Source organism: Notamacropus eugenii, chromosome 1, assembly GCF_028372415.1.
Source record: "Notamacropus eugenii isolate mMacEug1 chromosome 1, mMacEug1.pri_v2, whole genome shotgun sequence".
NCBI lineage: Eukaryota > Metazoa > Chordata > Mammalia > Diprotodontia > Macropodidae > Notamacropus > Notamacropus eugenii.
The window spans coordinates 536,327,925-536,351,103 of record NC_092872.1 but is presented as its reverse complement, the minus strand read 5'-3'; the positions used below and the strand labels follow the sequence as shown (position 1 = coordinate 536,351,103).

Here is a 23,179-nt window from a genome sequence, read left to right as displayed (position 1 = left end):
GAGAAATATTTCATGTTATTCATGATCCCCATTTTATAGTTGAGGAAATTGAGGGTGACAGATATTAAGTAACTTGCCCAGGGTCATATAGCTAGTGTCTGAGGGCAAATTTGAACTCAGGTCTTTCTGAACCCAGGCCTGGCACTCTATCCACTACACCTCATAGGGGCCTCTAATAGAAGGATGTCATATGTACATAAGCATAAGGCAGAATGTAATTAAAGCAAAACAGAGAGCCTGGAAAAATGATATAAGAGAATCTGAGAAAGGAGAAATCACTTGTTGCTATGATAGAAAATTATAGGAAAAGAATGTTGTCAATAGCTGAGGTCATCAAGGAGGCAGATTGGGACCAGACAGTAACCATGGTTTTCCCCCCTCTCCAACTTGGTTATCACACCAGGTCCTGTAAACTACAAAGAGTGAAAGAGTCTGAGTAAGAGCCCAGTGGCAGGTTGTCTCTGCTGACTGAGGACCAACTTAGCTAATGGTAGATAATTGAATTACCATTAAAACGGCCAACAGGGAATGATTTTCTTAGTTACGCTGATCAATGAAATGGATTTTTAAAAAAATGATCCTCAGAGGGGATCTTTATCTTAAATTACCTTTGAAGGATCACACAATTTTAGGATTATAAATATTTATTTAAATTGTTGGTACTTGAAATGTAAGAACTTTGTTAAAAAAATCTGATTTGCTATAATGAAGGAGAAATGGAATCACATTAATAAGATGCTTGCATTATAAATGACGTAAAGAAGTTGTAGTTAAACTGAAAGACACCTCATAAATTTTCTTTGGAATTAGCGAATGTCATTTTACTATGAGCACAAAGAGAATCCAAAACGTCATCTCATGAGACAATTTGCCATCTTGCTTTGCTCTGCTCTTGAGGAATATAAATAAGATGATTATCATTAAAATAATTATAGCTGATGTGTCAAATCTACTGCAGAGAAGGGAAAGTCTACAAAGAACCTGATAATGTAATTTCATCTCAGAGCTGAAAGAAATCTCTGATCTTAACTAATTCAAGCTAAACCTAAGGAAAAAGACCAGAATTGGCACATTCTGATATTTAGTAAATTTAATGTAAGGGTAGACATAGGGAAGGATAGAAAAATATGTGGGAAAATGTTTTTATGGGAAACAAGAAAGGATAAGATGCTCAAGATGCAGGTATAAGTAGCATATCCAGAATGAAAACTTAGGTCCTCTGAGTACATGTCTTTATACCATTACTGCCCCCTTGGGAGAAGATATTTTCCTATGATTCTCTCCTGGAGTAGGCCAAGACATCATTCATGTATCTGAATTTAAAAATTAGAAAAACATTTACAATTTTCAAAATATAGGATATTTCCCCTACTTCACCATGCAAAAAACATTATCCCTAAATGCAGCTTCAAAATCATTTCTGCCAGGTAAGGGGCTATCTTGAAAGATAAACCATTAATATAAAATACAACTAAGTGCCTATATGGTTTCCTGAATAGACCAATAACTTAACTGCTGACTTCACTGCCCCTTTTTTTCTGTTAATCTTGACTGAAGACAGGATCAAGTAGTTACTTAACTTGGTTTTTCACAATCTATAACGAACTTTGCCCAAACACAGAAATGCTTCCCCTTCAAAGGGAACCCTGAGGTTCCTTGAGACACAAACTAAAGAAAAATAGAGGTTTATCTTCAGACAATTGTTCTAGGAAATTTTGGTGTTTCATTTTAAATTCTACAGGGTACATCCTACATTCATAGTCTACATTCATAGCATCCCTCCAACAATTAATTTAAAAATATTTTGTTTGCAAATTATATACTTATTAATTTAAGCACACTGTAGCTTTCTCTTTCCCAAGTACTTGGAAGCATGATAATCTTATTTTATGTGACTTTGGGATGCAAAGCAAGTGTTCTCTGTGGAAGTACAATGGGGAAAAAATCATGGATGAAATCAACTGGAACTCAGTAAAAAAGTAAAACGATCTCTTTCACCATTTTTATTTACTTCAAGAGACCTTTTGGCCTGATGCTTCACTTAAAATCCAATCAATCTAAATCTATACCACACAGAGTGAAAATAAAAGCAAGCAGCTGGACCAACTTATCCAAATAGCTGTTAAATCTTCTTACACCTCTGGGCCCTAAAGATACGGCTAATGCAACATCTTGAAAAAATGACAATATAATCATGAATCCATGAAGTTCCGAGAAAAATCTAGGTTTGCTACTTGGGTAGCAAAGCTTCATGCTGTATTTAGTTTAGTGAAAAAAGAGACATTTTTCTGCAAGGGTATTAAGTGAGCTTGTTTTGTTTTTGTTTTCTGCACAAAGTAACGAATGGTTCTTGAGAAAATCAATCCAACTCAGTATGATGAATGATCATATTGAACTAAATCAACAATCACCCATTATCTTTTTTATTTATAGCTCTGCAAAGCAGGACTTAATTCTCTTATTATGCAGATTTACATGGATACTTATTGTATAGAAAAACATTCTAGTCATAAATCATTTGCATCTAATCAATTTGATTATCTCATAGATTTTGTATTCTCATGTGACAGGACTGAAAATAAATCCAGGTTATTTAGTCCAACCTCTTTCATTTTCAGATGCATAAACTGGAAGACTAGGAATGAAGACTGCATGGCATAAGTAGACAGAAAGTTGGCCTCAAAATCAAGAAGACTTGAGTTCAAGTCCCACGGAAAGACCAAGAGAATGTAGGTGACTTGAAGAATATCATACAAATGGAGAGAGGAAAGGGCCTAGGAGTGTGATTCAGCTTAGGGTCTAGTATTCTTTCCATTACACCATGTGGTTTCAAGGGGTTGGTGTGTCTTGCAGGAAACAAATGAGCTGTCAAAAAAAAAAGTGTTGTGCTAAAAAGGGAACACGCACTGAACTGGAAGTCAGATTATTCCTGAAGGACTGTGTTCTGCTGTGAATTCCATATTCTAAGAAAGGAGCAGACAGGCTGGAACAAGCCTAGGAGAAGACAATCAGGATGATAAGAGGACCAGAGGCCATTCAATATAATGATCTATTGAAGCAATGGACTTTTTAGCTCAGGGAAGACCTAGAGGGACCATGATAGTTATCTTCAAGTATCTCAAGGACTGTCATACAGAAAAGTGATTAGACTTGTTCAGTTTGTCCCCAAAAGGCAGAAATAAGACAACAGGTAGAAATGGCAGAGAGGTAGATACAGGCTTCCTATAAGAAAAAACTTCTGAACAATCAAGAATAATCCAAAAGCAAGGTAGGCTGCCTGGACACGAGTTGTTTTCCCCTTAATAGATATCTTTAAGCTAAGCTGGGTAAACAGAGATGCTTCAGAATCAGTATTTGGAGAGCATTTCAGGTTCTGTATACCTGGTGGATTCTGTGATCCTCCAGAAACTTTAAATTCTAAAAGCAAGTTATTTTCCATAAAAGTATACGTACTTATATAGATTAACTGCCCTTACGTTCTAATCATAGTTCAATTTCATGGCTCCTTCTTATTGCTCTTGGACTTTTTTGCACAGAAAAAGAAATATTATTAGTGAATCAATATGATTAGTGTAGAAAAGTACTGCTACTTATTATATACTAAGCCTTGACTTTACCTATGGAGGATCGGGAGCGGCATTGTCCAGTCATGGGGTTATACTCCTGGTTTTCATCAGAACACATACAGAGGAAGGATCCTTCTACATTTTCACAAAAGGCTTCACCACATACTCCACTAAGCATTTCACATTCATTTACATCTGGAAAACAAAAGATGAATTGATTTAGATATTCATTAGTGATAGCTCTTTCTTTCTACCAGCTAAGCTCACACCAGTATGAGCTGTTGAAAACAGAGGTGGATAAAATGAGCACTTAAAACTGGACTGTCTGTGATTTAAGCAAAGTGGACACCTAAGAATGAGGTTGTTATAAATACCATAAAGGACCTGAACACTCAAAGAAAAAGTTCTAAATCACTTCTTACATTCCCTACTCATGCTAAAAGATAAAATTTTAAAAGATCTCAGACTCTATTCAGATGTTTGGAAGCTCAGTCCCAGAGACACTGAAAAATGGTATAGAATTTTAAAAGTTCCATAAACTTTACTGTAGCCCCCTGGACTTTTTATCATGATAACTTTTATACAGTATGACTCTACGAAACTGTTTTTCCATAATATAACATTCAGGTTCTATTTCATCTGAAAGTTGCCCAGAAATTAGCTACTACACCAAATGGACATACCATTAAATAAATAGGACTGAGAGATTATGATTTTTCTTCTTCCTATTTACCTCACTATTGATTTTTCACATGACAATTTCCTTTAGCTAATCAAATTCCTGTTTTCATAGTTACAGTAGAAAGTTTACAAAGCACTCTTTATTCATGAATTATGAAATTACAAAGATCCATATAAATTGTAGGTCTCTGACTGACTTCTCTCAAAATGGAATCATGTCCATAACTCTATTTCCATTTCACCCTACCTCTTGAATAAATACAGAAATTTTATTAATGAGTAATCAGTTCAGCAAAATGTGGGGCCAACTTTTTAAAGGCAGATGTGCTTTGGCCATTACACAGGCACAAAACCAGCTCCATGAGCAAACCCTGAGGATGTCCTTACAGGAGTAATTAGGAACTCAGATTATCCAAACTATTCAAGGGGAAAAAAAGATGTCTAGTTGTAATTAGAGGATAATTAATTCACCTTTTATACAACCTGTTGGGGGTGGAAGCTCAATTCCATGTGGACAGTCTCGGGCGGGTAAAGGTGGGAACTTCTAAATCTTAGAGTTCTCATGAGGCCCCCCAGAAAACAGCAGGGAATCGAGGAGTGAGACCGAGCAATCTCGTGTATTTCCGCCTCTTCCCGTGAGAAACGTGATGGGAGGAGCATCCCCCTCGAGACTGTCCCGGATCTGGGCACACCTATTGTTATCTAACAGGCACGGTATTCAGGTGCAAACTATGCGGCTGGAGAGCTTAATTAGGATCAGGAAAGCCTGAAAGCTCTCTTAGCGCGGAGGGGCCCTGACAGGACAGAAGGCTCCGTTTTTCCTCTCTTCGCTCTCCCCTCCCCCTCTCTCCCCACTTACACTTCTACTTCCAATCTCTTACCGTAAGATCTTTGCCTCCTTGGGAGATTTCTCTCTCCCTCCTAAGGAAGAGCTTCCCCTGCACATGTAACCGAGACCCTGAATAAAGCCTAACCCTTGTTCGACTCCGGAAAGTCTCTTCTCTCATACGTTTATCCGGTTTGGCCAACAGAAGACCTGGGACAGGTAAGGTAAGACTCGGGTAGCCCTCAGGCCTCTAGGCCTGGCAACAACCTAATAGCCTAGGTCTACCTAGAGTAGAGCCTCGGTGGTATGAAGTAAAATGGAGATTCAGTTATTTTAGTCAATGTTTTACAATACTTGGACAATTGTATACGTGCATGTCATACTATCAAATATATTTTAATGTAGAATTAAAATTTACTTCCAAGTTTTTTAACAACTATTTAAAATCCCAGATATTACTTACTTGCCTCTCAATATATAAAAAAGTTTAAAGCTTTGTTTCTTCATCTATAAAATGGAGATAATGTAGCTGCTTTACTTCATAAGGCATTCATTTATTTACTTTTTAAGATTTTGAGTTAATTTAAAATATTTAAATTTTAAAATGTTTATTTAAAATTTATTCAATTTACTATTTCTATTAATAGTAGCTCACATTTATATGGTACTTAAGTACTATCTTTTAAAAATTTAATGAGTGTTTATTCAGGGTTAGAGTGAGATACACTGAAAAGGCAGACATGCAGTCTGACCCCAGGACTCCATAAGAACCTATACCAACAGTTTCACCAAGGTAGATCCAGCAACCCCTCCCCGAAGCTTCCCAGACAGGTCCCTGACCAAGTTACTAGGAAAAGAGCTACTGATGCTGGTGTTCAAAATAAGTTATTTAGGAAAACAATGGGGCAAAACAGAGTATGGGGAAGGAGCCATCTTCATTCCTGGACCCTGGACAGTACCATTTTTTAATAGATTGAATCTGTCAGCCACTCCAACTGTTTATATTCAGGTAGGTCAAGGCAACAAAAGAGCTCAGGTCCAAACTAGGTTTAACCAAGACCAAGAAGCTCTTTGCTAACCAAAGTAAATATTAAGGACCAAATGAACTCATTTGAACCAGATTTGAGAAACATTTATCTTTAGTGGGTCAATGGTCAACACTTAAGCACCATATACATGTGAGCTATTATTAATAATGATAATAATTCAAGTTGGAATAGTTCACCCTTATGTAACCAGTAGGGAAATAGAGGCATAAAGGAGTTAAGCATTTTTTCCAACGACAGGTAGTTTAGTCTCAGTGCTAGGAGGAAAACAAAGGTTTTATAAGTCTAAATCCAGTATTCTTCCCAATATAACACAGTTCAAAGTGCATTTACTTATCTGTACTTGGGTACCAAACTTCAAAGAAGAACTACATTGCAGTTCTATATTGATTTCTTAGAGTGAGACAAATGTAGAAGAATTAAATTACTTCTTAAAATTTAAAACAAATATATAGCTTCTAAACAATGGAATTTATGTTATGAGGCTGTTAACTAAAAAACTCCAAATCACGTATTTGTTGCTAGAAAACAAAATTTCTAAATAATCCCATAAAATTAAGTCAGAATAGAAGCGCTATTACCTAAAGCATATATGTTGTGATTCCAGATTCATTTAAATGGTAAATAAACTAAAGCTTTAATTGCAAATTTCCAAACTAAAAAGTTTATGTATCCTACTCATATGCCATCTGCCACTATGGCAAAACAACAATTCTTTTCCAACTGAGGAAGACAAAGAGAATGGTTTAGCATTTCATAGAATTGTTATAGTCTATAATGCCAAACTAATTTTTTCCCTTCCATTTAGTTAACTTACTGTGAATAAGCTTTATAAAGAATCTAGCTTCAAGAAATCACCATCTGCCAAACACTTAATGATAAACTATATACTTACTTCAGCAGGAGCCCATGCTATGAGAATATGTTCCAGTACATCTGATAATATTCAAGAGATTTCCCATCATCACAAATCCCAGAACCCATTCACTAAAAAAATCCATCTACAAATTCATGTGTCATTTTATAGGTGTCACTCCTGGGAAACACAACTATTACCAACATTCTTCTTAAAATACAGTCCCTGAGGAGGTGGGTAAGACAGCCAAGTCCTACCATACTAGACCATATTTCTGGTAGGAGGTACTACACTCTATTTACAGCTCTATTTATTCCACTATGAGTTTAAGCAGAGGGTCTACTTAAAGAAAATGAAACTTAAAATAATTTTTTTGAAGCAATTCAAAATTGCTTGACTTTCCAAAAGCATATGTCATTGTATTTTGTTGTAAAAAGAGATAAACAGAATGACTCAACTAATGTTACACTCCCTTTCGTGCTGTCTCTAGAGGAACGTCCTGATTGAATGAACACATCTGTACAAGGTTATTTGATTTGCAGAAAGAGAGTTAAGAATAAGTACTTATGGAATAAATATATTTTAAAATCATGTGCTGATTTCTGGAGAAAACTAGTCTTTTGTTAATAACATGAACTTTTATCTTATTGGGGAGCGTCTTTTTTTTTTTTAAATTCTAAAAACTCACCCACACACCCTTGTCCATCCTGTGGGGCCTGAAAGCCCTGATAACAAAGACAGCGGAAGGAGCCAGCTGTATTGTCACAGAAACCATGACTGTCACAAATAGTGTTGTTTACACATTCATCAATATCTGCAAAAAAGATGTTCACATCAGACACAATAGGAAGATAGTTTAGCAAACACAAGATATTATTAACACACAATTAATAACACAAGAGAAAAATTATGCATATTAATGTATGTTATTAATATGCACACATCAAATTAATGTGTGTATATGATAGCAATGTTTATGTAGATAAACATTTATAAAAGTTTAACATATAAGTAAAACATTTTGCCTGAATTCAGCCAAAATTTGTTCCAAGGAAAAATATTCATTTTGCCAGAAAAATAAAAACAATTGTAATTGTCAGGGTCAATATTTTCTAAAAGTTTCCATCAACAATTTTCCATGGGAGTTCATTTTGCCAGTGGAAATATGTGCAAATATTATCTGTATCAATGTTTCTAATTCCTAGATACTACCTACCAGAGGCTCTTGCATCTACTTATATTTCATTTATCCTTGCAGACATTGTCCATGACATACTCTAGTATGAAGAATAAAATAGGCAGAACTAAGAGAATGGTGAGAGTAATATAAAGGAAAGTAACACTAAAATATATTAGAACTCAGAATATATCAGAACACTGCTCTATCTTTATGAAGAATAAAATAGGCAGAACTAAGAGAATGGTGAGAGTAATATAAAGGAAAGTAACACTAAAATATATTAGAACTCAGAATATATCAGAACACTGCTCTATCTTGATGGCACAGGACTGATGATGAAGCTTGCCTCTAACCTCTAGTGGATTAAAAATGCTGAATGAGCTATATACTGCATGATCTATTAAATGCTCTGGTTTACTTTTGTTTTAAGGGAAATTTCTATTGGCATGAGTGAGAGACAGAATTGGGAAGTAACATTTAGTGAGGGTAGGGGGTAAAATAAAAACTACAGAGCAAGTACATGACTATGAATAATAATTTTAATAAGTTTTAATAAGAACTTAAAACAAAAACTGAACAATTACACAAACTCACTGCTGGTACAACTATGACACTGTTCAACCATTTTGGTAAACAATTCAAACGTGTATAAAAAACTGCTCATACCCTCTGACTTAATCAGGCTTCTCACACGTATTACCTGTGTGACCCTGGACAGGTCATTTAACCTCACTTTGCCTTAGTTTCTTGTTGGGATTGGAAGCTCAAATCCGTGTGGATGGTCTCGGGCGGGTAAAAGTGGGACTTCTAAATCTTAGAGTCTTACGAGGCCCTCCATGAACAGCGGGGATTCGAGAAGGTCAGACTGAGCTAGCTCGGCTAGCTCGGGTATTTCCGCCTCTCCCCGGGAGATACGTGATGGGTGGAGTCTCCCTGCCCTTGAGATTGTCCCGGATTGGAGCACACCTAGTTACCTAACAGCACGGTATTGAGATGCAAACTGTGCGGCTGAAGGTTAAGTAGGATTGAGGAAGCCTGAAAGCTCTCTCTTAGCACGTGTGGAGCCAAGAGGACAGTAGGCTCCGCTCCTCTTCTCTCCTCTCTCCCCTCCTCCTCTCTCCCCGCTTGTACTTCTACTTCCAATCCCTTAAGATCTAGCCTCCTTAGGAAATCTCCCCCTCTTCCTCCTAAGGAAGACCCTCCTGCACTTGTAACTAGACCCTGTAATAAAGCTCAACCCTTGTTCGACTCTGGAACGACCTTTCTCTCATACGTTTATCCGGTTTGGCCAACCGAAGACCTGGGACAGGTAAGAAAGACTCGGGTAGCCCAATACAGGCCTCTAGGCCTGGCAGTTTCTTTATCTGTGACATCAAGATAATTATAATACCTACACCCCTGGGTTGTTGTAAACATCAAATGAGATATTATTTGTAAATCACTTGGCAAAGTGCCTAGCAAATCATAGACACTTAATAAATCCTTCTTTCCTTCCTTTCCCTTTGCTTCCCTTTCTTCTATCCCATGGGATTATTTATGTAAAATATTTCTAGTAGAAGAATTTTTAACAGCAAAAAACTGGAAATAATGTCTAGTGTGTGTGTGTGTGTGTGTGTGTGTGTGTGTGTGTGTGTGTGTGTGTGTGTGTGTACCCAATGATTGGGAAAGCTAGATGAATACATTGTGGTCTATGAATGTAATGGAATAGGTACTATGCCATAAAGGAAAACAAATATAAAGAATTCAAAGAAATATGGGAAGAATTTTTGAACAAAGCAGCACACCCCCCCCCCAAACACTCCAACATCAATATATAAAATTACAACTATGAAATGAGGATAACTTTAAATGGCAACAAAATTCTGATTAAAACATTGGAAAACTTGGTCCCAATTTATAAAGCATACCCCTTTGCCTTTCCTAGTAAAAAGAAAAACTGAAATTTTTAAAATACGCAGATACACTAGCAAGTTCACTTAGAAATACAGTGTTTTAAATAAAGATTTCATATTATACATTGCAATCATTCATACTTTGTTTTAACTATTCAGCATTTATATATTGTGAGAGATTCCATTGAGAGTCTATATAATACGTTGAAACCAAAGGCCAAAGATTGTCCCTGCTCTCAAGAAACTCATAATCTAATGGGGAAGAAAATATGCAAACACTTATATTCAAACAAGATAGATACAGGATAAACTAGAGACAGTCAACAGAGGGCAGGCACTGCTAGTGTTAGGGGAACCGGGAAAGGCTTCTAGTAGCAAGGGGTAGAGCCAAGATTCTGACTCCAAACCCTGCGCACTACACACCTGTAGTAAGCTACCTCCACAAATGTAAGCAGCAAGGTAAAGCAACGTAAAGGAAAGATTCCTTAAATTACTCAAGGACAGAAACTGGAGTATTTTTAATTCTTTCCCCTAAGTTCATTGCTCATCTGTAAAAGATTTCATCAGATTAGAGGTCTCCACCAATACGATTGAAATTCAAGTCTATGATCTAGCTAAATAATTCTAAGGCATATACTGAAGCACAGAGAGGTCAAAGGATTTGTTTGTTCCTGGCCATACACTTACTATTAATGAGGTAAGCCCTCAATTCTGAGATTTCTGACCTCAACCCCAGCACACTGTTCTCTACACCACAGTCTCCATCCTTGCTCTGAGACACTCAACTTCTTATCTCTAAATATTTTATATATAATCATAGGATCTGCCTGAAATGACTTGATTAAAGTAACATCTTTTATGATCATCCAGAATTGTTGACTTTTTTATAAGTCACTTGGATGAAGGTGGAGAATATGCTTATAAATCTGCAGATGACACAAAGCAGGAAAGGACAGCTAATACAACAGACACTAGAATCAAGGTTTTAAACTATTTCAACAGGCTAGAATGCTGGACTGAAACCAAGCTGAAATTTAACAAGGATGAATATAAAGTCTTGTGTTTAGGTTAGGAAAATGAACTGAACAAAATACAGGATGAGGGAGACCTGGTTTAGTTGGGAGCTAAACATTTGAAAAAGAAAATGAGGTTTTGGTTGTATAAAAGATTCATACAAGTGTGTGATACATTTATTAAATAAAAACACAACTAAAGCAAAAGTACTGTGAAACAGCATTAGTAATAGTATAGGGTCAAAATTCAATGAACTAATACTCTATATTCTATGCTAGTAAAGCTGTAATTTATAGTAAATTGCTGAGTTTTGGGTGCCAAGTTTTAAGGTACTTGGACAAAGATTGCATTGAGATTAGGGCATCTAGAATGGCAAGGGGCAGAGTTTGTGCTGAGGTGTGGGCAAGTATCATTTTGCATACCTACTGCTTACCATGCAAAAGCTAGTTGCTAACACATCTCTGAGAAGCAGTTTCAAATTTCTTTTTATTTCATTTCATATCAGTGGGGGAGCTGGAGAATGGAGGAGAGTTTGGGGCAATAAATGTGATGGAGGAAATGCAACGAAAATTTGTGACAACCCCTATCACAAAAGACCAGATGTTTTAGACTATGGTAACACAGAAAGACTTTGAAATTACAGGGCCTGACGCAAAATTCCAAAAGGCAATTCTAATTCTTTTGCAGTTTCTGAGATTGAGAGTAATGGTAATTAACACAGAAGATTTAGACAAGTAATTGCTTGGATTTGTAATAAAAGGCAAAAAGTAATCTGGCCTCCTGCTGGTGAATAACCATTTAGCAAATAATGTTTTACAGAAGTCATGCAAGGCCTACTTTTGTATTGTCAACAATGAGCTGAGGTAATATCTTAACAAGGCTACATTTGTTTCATATCTAATTAATGACCTAAATGCAAAAAAAAAAAAAAAAAAAGGCAATTTGTTAGAATTTCCTTAAATAATATAAGTCACTTGATGCTGTTTTCCTATTACCATTCTTTCCTACATCTAGGACACTATTTAAAAGGGCTAAAATTGTAAAAATAAACCTGAGTCTTCTTGGCAATATATGTTCTGTTTTGAATAAAGCATTAATGTTAACAGAATTTCAGAAGTTAAAGCTCTTTCATATACCAACTTTGCACTGAATCATTTCCAAGTTTAACAGGACATTTTTTTTCCTTTTGCTTTATCTTTCATATTTTTTCTAATAACATTGAATTAATTATCTGAAGCTTTATTAGCAACTGGCCATGCATATCACTACCACATGCCATCCCAAAGATGAATGTTTTTCCAAATTCATAATAGACTGCATAGATTACTAGGCAAGAGAGTGTATTGGCTGCTGATTTTGCAAAGAAATGATAAATATTTACATTTTCTTAAGGAAATAAACATCATTCAAACATATTGAAAATACAAGAGGGAGAGGAATCACAAGAACCAAGGAAACAAGATGACTGGGTTCTTATAGTTGGAAAAAGTTTTAGATTTGGTGTCAATTCAAGTCATGTTGAACACTTGTTAGCTATACAACCCAAGGTCTATCACTTAACTCCTCTGAATCTCAGTTTACCCACCGCAAAATTGGGATGATCATATGTGAACTGCTTTGCTTTATAGGAAAAATGCTTGTTAAGAGTGATAATGACAATGCAACGATAGGATTACTCCAAATATCAGAAAGAATTATAGTGTCAAATGTCTGCATGTGCTCATTTTTAAAGTGACACTACAATGAATGACTGATAGCTTCCAAATCTGGATGGCCTTGATAGTTGTCCTATATGGAAGATCATGCCAAGATGCTTTTCACTTACTGGCAATGGATCATGACTTGAGGGCAGGGACTTCCCCACTTTTGCATTTCTATTTCTAGTGTCTAGCACAGTGCCTGGCACAAAACAGCTATTTTATTGATTATTGGATCATCTTTCCTGCTCATGATGTAATCACAAGTGGGACCAAGAAAAAGTTATTTATCATCAAGAAATAAATAATAACAAAGATTATACTGAGGCAGGTTTCATAGAAAGGTACATAGCCATGAAAATAGTTTAATTTTTATCAGAATACAAGTATTTATTAAGCTACATATGCCAAAATTCTGTGCTAAGTGCTAGAGGTAAATGGATAAGTAAATGGAACAATCCCTACTTTCAAGGCACTCACATTCTATTACAACTTCACTGAAATGAAACTTGGACAGATAAAAAAATGGAGGTACTTAAACACCATGATGTTCTTACTAGAGCTAATAAACTGAAATATTTTCTTACCAATTAAATAATTTAAATTATGATCAAAGTCTATAACACCAAAATTAACAACAAAAACAAACATAGTCAGGTGTGTGCATATAAATTTATGCATTATATGACATGCATGTTTTATTTACAGTAATGAAATAATTAGTTTGTTTTCTCCTTGGATGTGTCCTTTGTTTCTTGTTACTTCTATTTGTGTTTAGCCTTTTTCAGCCACATCTGACTTTCCATGACCCCATTTAGGGTTTTCTTGTCAGGGATACTGGAGTAGTATGCCATTTCCTTTTCCAGCTCCTTTTATAGATGAGGAAACTGAGATAAACAGGGTTATGTGACTTGTCCAGGGTCCTGCCACTCTATTAAGTGTCTGAGGCCAAATTTGAATTGGGGAAGATGAGTCTTCTTGATTCCGCTTTATCTACTATACCACCTCGCTGCCCTACTTCTATTTTTTCCAACCTAGTATCCATTTTACTCCTTCTAGGCAGGATTTATCTAAAATTAATGAGAAAATTTTCATTAATAACACTATCCTCTTACTACAGGGTTACCCGAGAGAAGGAAACAGGGGCAGAGGGAGTGGCAATTGGTTTTATAGGTATAGCTAAAACTGGAATTAAATATTATTCCCTTCTTTTGGATACTTAAAAAAATTCACTCTACTGCTATTTGCATGCTGCACAAGCAAGAGCTCCAAGATGGCAGACCTGAATGTGAAGGAACTCAGCTACAAATCCAAAGCCCAATAGTCATGGAATTCTTTCTTTGTTAAGCTGGAAGTTAGAAGACCTGGTCTTTACTTTGGGCTCCATTTCTTTGTGACTTTTAGATGAATCATTTCACCTCCTACTGCCTCTCCATCCCAAATACTTAGAATAATGGCATAGTGCTTTCATATCAACAAGCAGAGGTAAAGTAAACACAGATGAAATGATATTGGTAAAGTGGATCTCAGTCTTTTGGAAGAAAACTCCACCCGTTCAAAAATGGTATAAGTCTAAATATTTAACTGGAAAGTGTCGTGCCCACTGATTTTCTCCATAAAAAAGGAAATGACCCACTATTTCAGTCCAATGCTTGCCAACCATTTGGAATGAATAAATCATTTGGTGCCAGAACCTTGAGAAAGGAGGTCCAGAGGAAAGGGGTTTACACTGGAAGAAATTTTGGATTCATACTTCAATGGAAATGCAGTATTTACTTTCCTTACTGACAGGAAAGGAAGCCAACTTGGAGGCAGCAAATCTTAGCCAAGAAGTTGAACTGAAAGAGATTAAACTGAGGGAGAAGCTGCCCAAAAGGAATTAAAAGATGGCATGGAGACTGGCCCAAAAAAGATTAAAGTGACAGCAATATAACAACACAGAAGAGAAGCCTGTGTTAAAAAAAGATGAGCACAAGGGGCGGAGGAAATCAATTCTAATCTAATCAATAGGAAATTAAAAATGGTATTTGGAGAAGGTCCAGAAAGTATAATAGGGTATGGAAACAGATTTAAAATGGTTCAGTGAGGTCTGGCAGCAATGATGAGGTTAGAGAATATGGATTAAAGCATAATGGAAAATGAGGTTTTTCTCCCCCCTCCCTTCTTCTGAGAAATGGATATGAGCCAGAAAAATAACTAAAGATATCCTGTTGCAAAGTTTAACTAACCTTCTCCTTTCTAAAAGAGGACTAGGCAAAAAAAAATTTCAGGGTCTTGAACTCTACAGAGTAGAGCATTCAACAGATGAAGAATGGAAAATTAGCAACCAGAAAGACTTAACCTTAAAATAATCACAGATCTGTCTTTCTCACTGCATTTTGTAACTGACAGTTCCTCCAGAACCCCCTGATTTCAAAGGTATCTATTTACCTTGGTTTCATAGGGGCAGATTTCAAAAGATGGTCCTTCTCTTTTATCTCTTTTAGTAGCTAAAAAATATGCTCAAGGAACTATAACAAAAACTGACCTGGATTCAAAATTGTAAATTATTGTTCATCAGGCACAGGAACAGATTTAAAAAGTCTACTCCACTGGAACTCACTCACAGACCTGCTCTGATTCTAGTGAATATCTGGAGATATAGCAGAGAAGAAGGAGGGATGGTAGCAGAAGTAGCAACCATAGTAGTAGCAACAAGCTGCTGCAGTAGTAACTTAAAGTGCAAAGGAATTAAAAAATAAATAAAATCAGAATCTCAGAATTGGAAAGCACCTCAGGGACCATGGAGTCCAACTCATAGAAGAATAAGAATATTTGGAACAACACTCATGACAAGAACCTAAACGGGCAAACAAGGTGTACGGATTGTCTATTCAGATATGGAACCAGCTGCCTTGGGACTCTCTCTCAGTGAAGAGTTTCAGATAAAAGTTGGAGAACAATTTTTTAGGTGTGTAGGAGAGATTTCTTCTAAGGAATATGTTAGACTAGTAGGCTACTGAGGTTCCTTTTCAACTCTGATATTCTGTGATTCTATCTGTTCAGTTTCTGTTTAAATAGCCAACAGTGAGGTGGCACAGTAGATAGAGCACTGGGCCAGAGTCAAGTTCATACTCAGACAATGGTCAGCTGTATGACCCTCAGCAGATGCTTATCCTGTTTGCTTCAGTTTCCTCAAATGTAAAACGGGCATAATGATAGCACTTAACTTTGTTGTGAGGACCGAATGATACAATATTTGTGAAGTGCTTAGCACAGTTCCTGGAATGTAGTAGGCATTATATAAATATTTATTCGCTTTTCCTTAAAAGATCCCAAATAATAGGGAACTCAGTGTCTCCTGAGGCACCCTATTCCATTTTTGGATGGCTTAAAATGTGAGATCAAATTTTTCCACGTGGAACTAAAGTATGGCTCTCTAGTAAATTTAGCGCTGTAATGGGCCAAAGAAAGTATTTAATCCAAACAACTTGTTTTACTGATGAGGAAACAAACTCGGTTGGAGTTGTCTGACTCCAACTATTGTTCCTAATTTTGTATTCTAAGGCCAAGAGGTACAAATTAAACAAATAAAACAGTGTTTATAAACATCTTAAACTATGCATGAAGGTGAAATTGAATACTCTCAATATGAGAAGGTCAAGAATCAAACTGTATAATATGTTTATAACTGATTGAGTAAAAGATGTCATTTTGGGCAAGATGTATATGAACTATCTTGACCGGCTGATCAAGCAATTAAAAATTAGGAACAAAACAGATTTAATGATTTTCAAAAAAATTACAATTTGATAGTTTGTAATTTATGCCATAGTGAAGTGTTTCTTTTAGTGATACCAACACTTTGATAAAATTCTTTCTCTATTTCCTCCCAATGGTGTGGACTTGAGACTATAGGTTGTCAATGTTTACATCAATGGAGCCTAAAACCCAGACAGTTTCCTCAGATTTTAATGGTTTTATAAAGGAGTCTGACATTTAATCAGTCTGACTAAATGCTGATAAAAAAGGTTCTACCTTGTCATTTCTGATGCTTGGAATCACCAACTCCTTCAAGACTATGCTTAAATGCTGCACTCTTTAAAAGGTGTTTCCTAATCCCCGTCCAAAAAATTCTTTTGGGTTTACTTTGAATTTGCTTATCTGTATTTATGTGACTTCTTTCCATTAGAGTGTGAGTTTCTTGAGAGTAGGAACTATTTCATTTTTGTCTTTAGATTCCCAGTGTCTAGGACAGTGACTGACCACATTGTAGGTGCTTAATAAGTCCTTGCTGAACTGAACTGACTTCTAGCGGGTGAGGTTTTAGTCATAATAACTCATGAAACTATCTACTAAGTACAGAATGGTTTTGATGTTTGTTAGTAGATGGGGTTCTCATTTGGATGAAGTCACAGTTCTGTTTGATGTATTTCTCCTCTAATAAAATGTAAGCCCTTTGAGAGTGGTGACACTTTCATGTTTTCCATTTTTTTCCCTAATACCTAGCATAATACCTGGTATCTAATAACTGCTGGATAAGTGACTGTTAATTGAATAATTAAGTATATCAACCTGACACTTAGGAAACTAGACATTTTTATTTTAAAAATAGTTACTTTACCTGAAGAATAAAATGACAGGGAAAGAATTGTAGCTACCCCTCTTATTATCAACCATTATTTCATAATACATACATGGACATACATATAGGTATGTACAAGCACACTTTACACTTTTTGTGCCAAGATTCATGATACTTCCCTCAATTTTGTCAGAACTCAATATTCTTTTTTATTTTTTGGTGAGGGAGGGAGGTGGTAGTTCAGAACTGTGATTTTTTTTGGTAACTTCTAATGAACAAACTCCTTCTGCCAATACCTACTCTGCATCTTATAATCTTAAGAGGATTTTCTGGAGCACTGAGAATTTATCCAACTTACTCAAGGTTACAGAGCCATTATGTATCAAGAGGCAAGACTTGACCCTAAGTCTTCCTAATATTGCCTGTAAATGTTTAGAAATGTATTCTAAGTTAATGAAGCATTTCAGAAAATAAAAATTTGTCCAGATAGAATAACAAATAGCCTCCCAAGTAAAATCTTTAGGACAGAAAGATCCAAAAATTAAATTAGTACTTTGGTTACATGAAAAATAAAATATCTCACAAATATATGTGTTCACTCTACTGGAAGAGACTATAATCTATCTATGCCTTCTCATCCTTTAAAATTATCTTACCATAAATCTTCCAAAGAAGATTTACTCAAGATGTTAGAATATCTTTAAACATTCTGGAGTGGCAGTATGGTACCCATGGGCTGTTCATTTGTTATATCTCATTCTCATTTCATGACTGGTCTTTTTCTGATTATACTTTTTCCTCACAACATATAGTTTGTAACTGATAATATGTCACAGGCCAGGTGGAACCACTTTGAATTATATGATTGCATTTTGTAACCCCTTGATTTTGATTATTCAGGAATCACAGTGGTCATGATTTGCTTTAATAAGATCATCAGGATAATATTGATGAGATTTCATATTAAGCAGAATGTTTGCAATCACTGAAGAGCCTATGTAATTTTCCAAATAAAATCCAGCTTTCTCTCCTCCTCCTTGCAATGCAAGATCTAGATAATGGTGTATCTATATTGGTTGCAGAAAAATTATGTACTAAAAAGTTAATTCAAAGGAATTTCCATTCAAGTGCAAGTCAAAAGCTGAGCAAAACACATTCTTCAACCATTTGGAACACCCAGTCACTTGAATTCAAGTGTAGAATACAAGAGAAAAACAAAAAATTACTGGAAAATATGATTTGGAAGCACGAAGAGACTATTTTCCAAAGTAGTTGAGGTGATCAAAATCAATTTGTACAAGAAAAAACTCAAAGAAGTCTATAAACTATCTTAGTAACTGCTCCAAGAGCAAAGGAGAGGCATATGTTAAATACAAACGGGCGATAAAATAAAAGAGGAGCAAAGAATTGTGTGGAACAATGGAGTAAGGAATTAAAAAAATGTGCTGCTGCAACAAAAAAGGATAGCAATGGAAAATTCAAACTCCCTATTGTTATCTATGTGCTGTCAAGTTCTACAGGAAGGTCCTCTCCAGAAGGTTTATGAGAGGACTTTGCCAATAATCACAAAGGAAGGGCAAGCATAAAGCAATGGATGGGTTGCATTTTAATTCACTTGGTGGATTACTTATGGATCATATCCCAAATTGACAGACCTATCAAATCTCATTTGGGAGGGCCTTTAGTAATTTGGACATCATATAATCAGAAAAATGACAAGCAAATAGGAACTGGAGAACCACTTGCTAGAACAAGCTCCCCAGGTCCATTTGTAGGAGAACACAGGATAATCCAAGACTATAGGCACATACAAATGAGACACTGCATGTGGCAGTCTGCCTTCTTTTTAAATGTAAAGGAAAAAAAAGTATTCACTTTTCCTACAAACATGAATATCTAGTAAGGCATAAAACAGAGAGACATAGACTTGCCAGAAGTTCTTAGTATTTATAAAAGATGTTTTACATAGAGTCTAAAAGGAAGAAATATTATGATTATTCCCAATGCACTGGATGATTCTCCAGTTGTTCCTATTTCCTTATCATTTTTCTGATTATATGATGTCAGCCAGATCAGCCAAATCAACCCTGGCAAACAAAGGCGTGACAGGTGTTGTAGCCAGATCACCTTCATATCCTGAATAGTTACTTTCTGACTGAATTTCTAAAGGCATACTGGAAAAATGCATAGTATACAACCATTTTGGAGGACAGTTTTAAAATTATAATTTGTGGAATGCCTTTTTTCTTCTGTGATAAAACAAACAGGATTTTTAAAATTCTCTTCCCAATTTTGTAACTTTGAAGATGAGATTTGCTATCGAAAAATCATCTATGCTTACTTTTCTGATGGTTTTAATAAATAAGACACTTGACACATGCACAATCTGATCACATACATTTTATAGAGATAAGAGAGTAGGCAAATTGGTCAGTAGTTGTTGATATCTTCTTGGGTTGCTTTTCTTTTTCTGGTAACAATATCATCTGAAAATTTTCCCCCATTATTTTGGCATATGACTTTTTGACATATCTTGGATAACTCATCACTTAGGCCATTAAAAATGATGTCTCCACAAGACAACATCTTCTGTGTATTTTTGGTCAAGTCCAGTTTCTCTTCCAGACTTCAGTTCTATTGTCATCAGTTATGAGAATGTATTGTTATAGGAACACTGACAAATACACGTTCAATTTTTTTTTGTCTGTTTCTTGTACTCTATCCAGTTTTGTCTATAAATAATCTTGAGATGATCTGGTTAAACTGGGTCTCATGTCAAACTGTGTGAGGCTAAATTTCCACTCTGCTGCCTTTTGTTGTTTTGTCAAGTGATATTGATCATAATCCTCCACCATCCTCCTCTATAAGTTGGATAAATGAGTATGTATTTCTAAACCAGTGTTGTTTTTGGCTGCTGTATGTCTTCACTTGGCAAGTTGATCAAGTGTTTGTTGATCAAAATGGTTTCTGGGTTCTTTTGACTTCTGTAGTATGGCAACTGCTATTCATCAAACTTCTCTTAGAAATGGTGATAATCAGGTTCAATCCATTCACTTTAATGCATTCCTCATTCTTCAGAGCCAACAGTTCCATTAAAATAAGTAGTCTGTTCTGTTGGATCTGTTCTGATTATACAGTGTCTTCTCATCTAACTTTCCTCCTAATTTTGAGTTGATTTCGAAACTTCCTCTAGAACTGTCATGGAATTTAGTGCATATTGATTTTTTATTTTGAAATTAGTCTCATGTCAATGACCCATCATATGAAATTGCAAATCAAATGTTAATCAATTTCATTTTTGCGCTACTATTCAATGTTCACTATCTCCAGTGACTTCTAATTCTCTTCTTGAAGGGAGTAGTCACACTTTTTAGGTGTTGAGTTTTCTGTGCAGTCTACAAACCTTTAGAAAAGTCAAAAGCTTGTAAATTTGTAAACAAAAAATGGTAACAAAAAAGGAACAAAACTCAAGAGCAAAATTCTGCTCTCAAATACTCATGGGAAACTGTTAGTAGATTGTTCCTTTAAAATTTTTTCTTGAGGGGGAAATAGTTCATTGATATTCCATCTTGTGACAAAAGATACAACTAAGCAAAACATATCAACACATTGACCATGTATCATTTTACAGATGAGAAGCTAAGACAAACACAGTTAATTTATTTGCCTGGAGGCACAGAGATAGTGTCTGTGGCCAGATTTGAACTCATCTTCCTGACTCCATACCCTGTAGCACTCTATCCACTGAACCACCTAGCAGTCCCTCAGATAATGAGTAGGAGGAATATTTTAGGGTTAACTTTCTGATCTGAAGAATGGTGTTATTACAAGCTACTCCATTTCCCACAAAAAGTCAACTTTAATTTCATAGAATCCTAGTCATAGAGTTGGAAGAGACAACAAAGGTCCTCCTAGTCCAATTCTCTCATTTGACAGATAAGACATATGAGGTTCAGAGAGGAGATGTAACTTGACTAACCTGGTTTTTGGAGTCAGCTCTTCTATTTATTCTTGAATGGGTGACTCCTCTCCCTTTAAGCCTAAACAGCTCCTAGAAGTGATAGGACTCAGAACCAGAAGTAACATGAAAGACGATGTAAGCTAGTCCCTTCATTTTACAGAAAAGAAAGTAGAGGCTACAGAACATATTTCACTGAGATATCTTACCATTAATCTCAAGTTTCATAGGTCTCAAATTGAACAACACTGTATTCTTTTCTCAAATGGATCCTCTTTCCAACTTACTTCTATTATCACCATGTGGAGAAATATAGGAAACAGAGCAAGGAGGAATGATGAAGGTAAATGGAAGCAGAAGTGAATATGTGATTATATATAAAAGTAAACTAAAAGTAAACCTATTTGGTCAGAAATATTCTGGAAACAAATCACAAGCCTAGCATGGAGTTATATTATAAGAGTTATGTGGGACTTCAATTACTGTGAAAGCTCTTAGAATATTCTATTTTCCCAAAACACAGAAGCTAAAAATTTTTGACTTGCCATTATATAGTTTGTCCTTCAAAAAGAGGAGAAATGAACCAGAAGATCTTTTTATGTGGATCTGATTCTCACTGAGGAGAAACTAACTTTGATGAGAATTCCACCTTGGAATTTGCGATCAGGAAGGAAAATCAGGTATAATCTAGTGTGAATTCTAGCTTGGGGAAGAGTAGATTTCAAATAGTTCAGAGAATGAAAAGGCAGCATCATATGTAAAATCCAGAATAAAATTCTAAAGACACAAAAAGGAAGAATCCCAGTGAAGAGGGAAAGGGATCTAAAAAGATTTTCAAAATTCAAGGTATTATCTTTTTACCTTAGAAATTAGGAAATCAACCAGTAGGTATTAAATTACTATGAGTCAGGCACTGGGGATACAAGTATAAATAATGAAACAATCTCTACTTGAAAAGAGTTTACATTCTAATGGGAGAAGCAATATATACATGCATACACCTTCATAATATATACACATATGTAACACAAATAAAAAGTTAATAAATACAAATATATACAAAGTAGTTAAGTATAAAGTAGTCTGAGAGAAAGACCAATGGTCAAAAGTTAACTGATTACTATAAGGAAAATTTGGGCTATCAACTTTACTTTCTTATATAACACTGCTGGTGTAACAAATAAAGGGCAGACCTTAGAGACAGCAACACCTGAGTTCAAGCTCTACTGAGGATCTATATTAGCTCTAAGTCCATAGTCAAGGCATTTAACCTTATACAAAGTATCTCAGTGCCCCAGGCAGGCAATTCTCAAAGACCATAAATTAGAGATAAGTTGCTGATCTGTATACAATGCCAAGGACTGATATCATAAGCCAAAACCAAAACAAAACAAAACACGCCAGCTAGAATACACTTTGGGAAAATTTCTGTCACACTGTATGAGTATTTATGATCTTCCAATTGTGGGTTTATTTTTCTATTCAAAGGAAAAAGTTTTCTCTATCACCATTTCTCCTACCCCATTTAGAGAATGGTCTTGAGGCATGTGATTGTGTTGTATTTTTAGGACATCTTAAAGAAACCATAAGAGCAAGATCACACAAATTGAATAGAAAAGAGTTATAACCATAAACATATCTTCCAAACTCATATTCTAATAAATAGGCACTTGGAAATACAAATATTTAAAAGGAAGTTTAAAAATTAAAAGTAACATTCCGTTTACTAAAATTGTATAGCACCTTACTTTCTATACTTAGGAAAATAGTATTTAATTCAAAGTTCCAAGTAAATTTTCAGAATCTTAAAGCATCTAAACAATGGAAAGAAAATCAGAGGGCAATGGGATCAATGAACCCAATTTAAAAAACTCGAGAAACTTCCAAGAACCTATATTT

General features: G+C 35.5%; 1 protein-coding gene across 4 annotated transcripts in view; it reads right to left on the bottom strand.

Moving 5' to 3' along the window:
• The window catches only part of LTBP1 (latent transforming growth factor beta binding protein 1), a 477,680-nt gene that overhangs the window by 47,653 nt on the left and 406,848 nt on the right, over positions 1-23,179 (bottom strand). For all 4 annotated transcript variants that reach the window (XM_072634139.1, XM_072634140.1, XM_072634141.1 and 1 more), the window contains 2 exons: positions 7,664-7,789; positions 3,618-3,761 (listed from right to left, as the gene is read on the bottom strand). In XM_072634139.1, coding sequence (XP_072490240.1) covers positions 3,618-3,761; positions 7,664-7,789 — 270 coding nt within the window. The remainder of the gene's footprint in view (positions 1-3,617; positions 3,762-7,663; positions 7,790-23,179) is intronic.